The sequence below is a fragment of the Cannabis sativa genome, chromosome 5 (genome assembly GCF_029168945.1).
Source record: "Cannabis sativa cultivar Pink pepper isolate KNU-18-1 chromosome 5, ASM2916894v1, whole genome shotgun sequence".
Taxonomy (NCBI): domain Eukaryota; kingdom Viridiplantae; phylum Streptophyta; class Magnoliopsida; order Rosales; family Cannabaceae; genus Cannabis; species Cannabis sativa.
Genome location: NC_083605.1, coordinates 12,491,951 through 12,496,220, shown reverse-complemented (window position 1 = coordinate 12,496,220; position 4,270 = coordinate 12,491,951). Strand labels below are relative to the sequence as shown.

Genomic DNA, 4,270 nt, shown 5'->3' with positions numbered 1-4,270 from the left:
CAGCCACAACATTGCCATTCCAGTCTTTAATAACAACCCCACGTTGGAATTATTTTACCAGGATCTTAGATCTACTCACAAGTATGTTGATTAACAATGTAAATATGAACTTCTAAAACGAAATTAATTAAACACATATAAAGTATGAGAAATCTTACATTGAATGCAGCGGAATAATATGTCTCCTTCCACTCAGATCTCTAACCCTTGATTCCTTTCTGTAGCAGAGTATAATCAAGATCTGAGCCCGAATGTCCTTCTTTGTTGACTCTGAATTCTGCACAGTCTTCCTCACTATGATTGAGGTATTACTTGATGTGTGTGGGCACTACTCTATCACTTAGAGGAATTTCGAAACAAAGAAGAAAGAAAGAGAGAGAGTGGCAGCTCAGGGAATTTTCTGTAAAAGGAAAATAAAGCAATTGTGTTGTGTGATTCCTGAAGCCTTTACCTTCTATTTATAGAATACTACACAGGGTTAGGATTGAATTACTTGGCATTAAAAAATGAAAAAATAAATGAGAAAAGGAAAGTTAAGTGGTCGGCCATGGCAATATGGAAACAAGCCTTTCACTTTTGCAATTCCTATTTCATCATTTCTAGTTTTCCATTTTCTCAAAACTGCCAATTTACTTATTCAACCAAATAAATGTCAAATCCAACTATTTAATAACTATAATTAATTATTAAATAATATTGTCATTTATCATATTTATTAATTAAACTAATCAAAGTTTCTTAATTAATAAACATACCCTGTAAACTCTCTATTTACAGTTTCGCCCTTAATAAGTGATAAATTCACAAATAGACATAGTCTAATTTGAGAATTATAATTGATTAATTAAAACCAATTAAATGAGTCTTACAAGTAATATTGTCTCAACTAGTGCGGGGACCATGGGTCTATATATCCGAGCTTCCAATAAGCAGATCAAGAATTTACATCTTAAATTCACTAACTTATTAATTCTTCGTTGAATCCACGCATAGAACTTAGAATTGCACTCTCAGCTATATAGAACGCTCTATATGTTCCACCATATAGACACGTCATTAATTATCCATTGTTATAATCCTAATTTGATCAATGATCCTCTATATAGATGATTTACACTGTAAAGGGATAAATTACCGTAACACCCTACAATGTATTTTATCCTTAAAACACTTAACCCTGTATAAATGATATTTCAGCTAAGTGAAATGAGTACTCCACCATTTATTTTTGTTTGGTTAAGCTCGAAGGAAATCATCCTTTACTTTCTATTCGCCAGATAGAAGCTATAGATTCCATATTTATGTTAGCGCTCCCACACTACCGTGTTCTCAAAATCTACGTATCACCCTGACCCAAAAGTAGGCTTAATTAACAAATCAAAGAACATGAATAACACTCTTGAGATTGAACCTAATCATATCATTTGATCTAGGATCAACTAAGTGATATTGAATTGAATAGATATTACAATAAGTTTAATACATCTATATCAAAGTTCAATATCGATCCATTCCGAAGCATACTCCATGCATCCAACCCAAGCTTTACTTTAACCAATGCTCTGGAAAAAACATAGCATTTCTCCAAATGTAAGTAAACTCTGTTGTAGATTGTCATATCAGTAAAACCCCAGTCATCTGATAAATCTAGGAATCTTTAATCACATAGTCATGTTTACTTTCCAATGTGTTGACAACACAATAAACATGATTAAGTATGTGAAAAGGGTTTGGATGAGTTTATAAATCAAATAGACAAATAATTGATAAGGTGAACCAAAACATACACAAATGAATGAAAATACTTCTGTTTCTTTATTGATATTGAATAATCTGGATTACATTGAAATAGAGTTTTATTTAGGGCATAAAACCCAACACCCCAAAACTAGGCTTGCCTTGATCTGAACTTAATGCTGCATCAGTATTAAGTTGATAGAAACCTGGCGAGACATGCTTTGGCTTGCTAGGAGAGTGCGAAGCCTTAGACATATTATACTTCTTCACACTGTGTTGTGCTTCTCTGTAATCTGAAAGGAAAGAATTAATCCAAGCAACAACATCAACAGGAGCTAGACTAGAATTGGCGAATAATTTTTTATTTCTAAAGTTCCGAATTGCCCAAACAGTAGATAACAAAAGTGACAGGTTCTCTTTATTCAGCTGCAAGAAACTAGAAAGCAAAAATTCTTTAATACCAGTATGTCTATGAGAACTATAAAAGTTCCTAAGCGGTGAAGCTTTCCATATCTTAGCTGAACTGGAACAGTCTAGCAAGGCATGAGTAACGGTTTCACTGGGGCAACTACAAAGAGAACAGCAAGGGTTAGTGAGAGATGTTTGAGAAACAAATTAAGAGCAGGGGAGAATGTGATGATAAGCCCTCGAAGAGAAAGTTTTAACTTTCGGAGGAAGATTCAAGTTCCAAAGAGTAGTCCACCACTTTTTAATGAAAGATGGGTTAGAGGAAGAAGGAGGGAGAGACGCATTATTGGCTAAGTGATAAGCAGATTTGATTGAAAAAATACCAGAGGAGTCCTGATTCCAAATCAGAAGATCATCTTTTTGTAGGCCACCAATAGGAACTTGAAGAATGGAAGAAACAATAGGGTCATCAAAATAATGAGCAAGTTTTGCACGGTTCCAAAGACCATACTCATCAATAAAGAAATTGACTTTATTCGAAGGAGGCTGAACATTAATTTTAAAGCTAGGATATCTAAGCCCTGGGATCCAGTAATCTTCTAAAGTTTCGATAGAACATCCATCCCAACCTTCCACATCAACCTTTTTTTAAGAAGATCCCTTTCCCACAAAAGACTAGACCAAGTAAGAGAAGGGGAGTGCCCAAGACCAGCCTCAAGAAAACCAGTGTATTTAAAGTACTTAGCTTTAAGGACAGTAGCAAGAAGAGAATTTGGATTAGGGAAAACATGCCATGCTTGCTTAGCAATCATGACTTGGTTGTGATGAACTAAGGACCTGAAACCTAGACCACCAAAGAATTTCAAAGTACAAAGATTATACCAGGCTTTCCAATGAATTTTAGATCCTTTTCCCATCGATCCTTACCAAAACTGAGCCATCAAACTTTCAATTTTATGACAAACAGAGACATGGAGTTCAAAACAAGACATAGTATATGAGGGAATGGCCTAGATGACAACTTTCGAGAGCACCTCCTTGCCTGCCTTGAAAACAACTTTTCATTCCAAACTAAAAGCTAAGAGCTAACACGTTGAAGGATAAAATCAAAAATGGATTTTTTGACCTTCTGAAACATTGAGGAACCTCTAAATACTTACTAATGAAAGGCTTTGGCTCCAGGCCCAAGGTATCAAAAAAATAGGCTGAGAGAGAAGGAGGGGTATTTGGAGAGAAAATAATAGAAGACTTCGTGTAATTGACTATTTGACCCGAAGCAAGATTATAGAGAGTTAGAGCCTCTTTAAGAGCATTACAGGAAGCAGTAGAGGCAGTAGTGAAGAGAAAAGTGTCATCTGCAAAGAGCAGATGAGAAATTTCAGGGGCAATGCGAGCAATAGAAATGCCCCTAAAAGAACCTAATCTTTCTTGGATGCCTAGGGCAACAGTAAGACCTTCAGAGCAGTGCAAGAAAAGATAAGGTGATAAAGGATCACCCTCTCTTATACCACGAGAAGGAAAGATTTGGTCAGAAATTTGTCCATTGATGCTGAAATGAATAGTAACCGAGGAAACACATTGATGAATTAAGTTGGTGAATTTACTGGGAAAATGAAAACAATTGAGGATAGCAGTAAGAAAATTCCATTCAACTCGGTCGAAAGCATTCTCCATATCAAGCTTAAGACCAACCCAACCTTGCTTACCCTGCTTTCTATGATTAATGGCATGGACAATCTCCTGGGCAATATAAATATTATCGAAAATGACACACTCAGAAAGGAAAGCACCCCGAGAAGGGGAGATAAGACTGCCAAGGACAAGTTTGAGTCTATTAGCAATTGTCTTAGCCATAATTTTATAAATGGTAGAACAAAGACTGATTGACCTGAAGTCTTTAAGAGTAGAGGCATTAGATTTTTGGGGATCAAGACAATGAGGGTATCGTTAATGGAAGAAAGATTGGCATTACCATTGAGGATATCAAGAATAGCCATGGTAAGTGTTGGAAATTATTTTACCAGGATCTTAGATCTACTCACAAGTATGTTTATTAACATCCTAAATATGAACTTTCTAAAACGATGAAATTAAACACATATAAAGTTTAAGAAACCTTACATTG

At 35.4% G+C, this 4,270-nt stretch overlaps 1 protein-coding gene across 1 annotated transcript; it reads right to left on the bottom strand.

Annotated features, from left to right (window-relative positions):
- Window positions 1–1,860: 1,860 nt before the first annotated feature.
- Window positions 1,861–3,999, bottom strand: LOC133038164 (uncharacterized). The gene is made up of 4 exons (XM_061116225.1): window positions 3,306–3,999; window positions 2,775–2,989; window positions 2,444–2,691; window positions 1,861–2,305 (listed from the first exon to the last, which is right to left on the bottom strand). Exons 1-4 carry the CDS (start codon window positions 3,997–3,999, stop codon window positions 1,861–1,863), a joined length of 1,602 nt encoding a protein of 533 aa, XP_060972208.1.
- Between the last annotated feature and the right edge of the window lie 271 nt (window positions 4,000–4,270).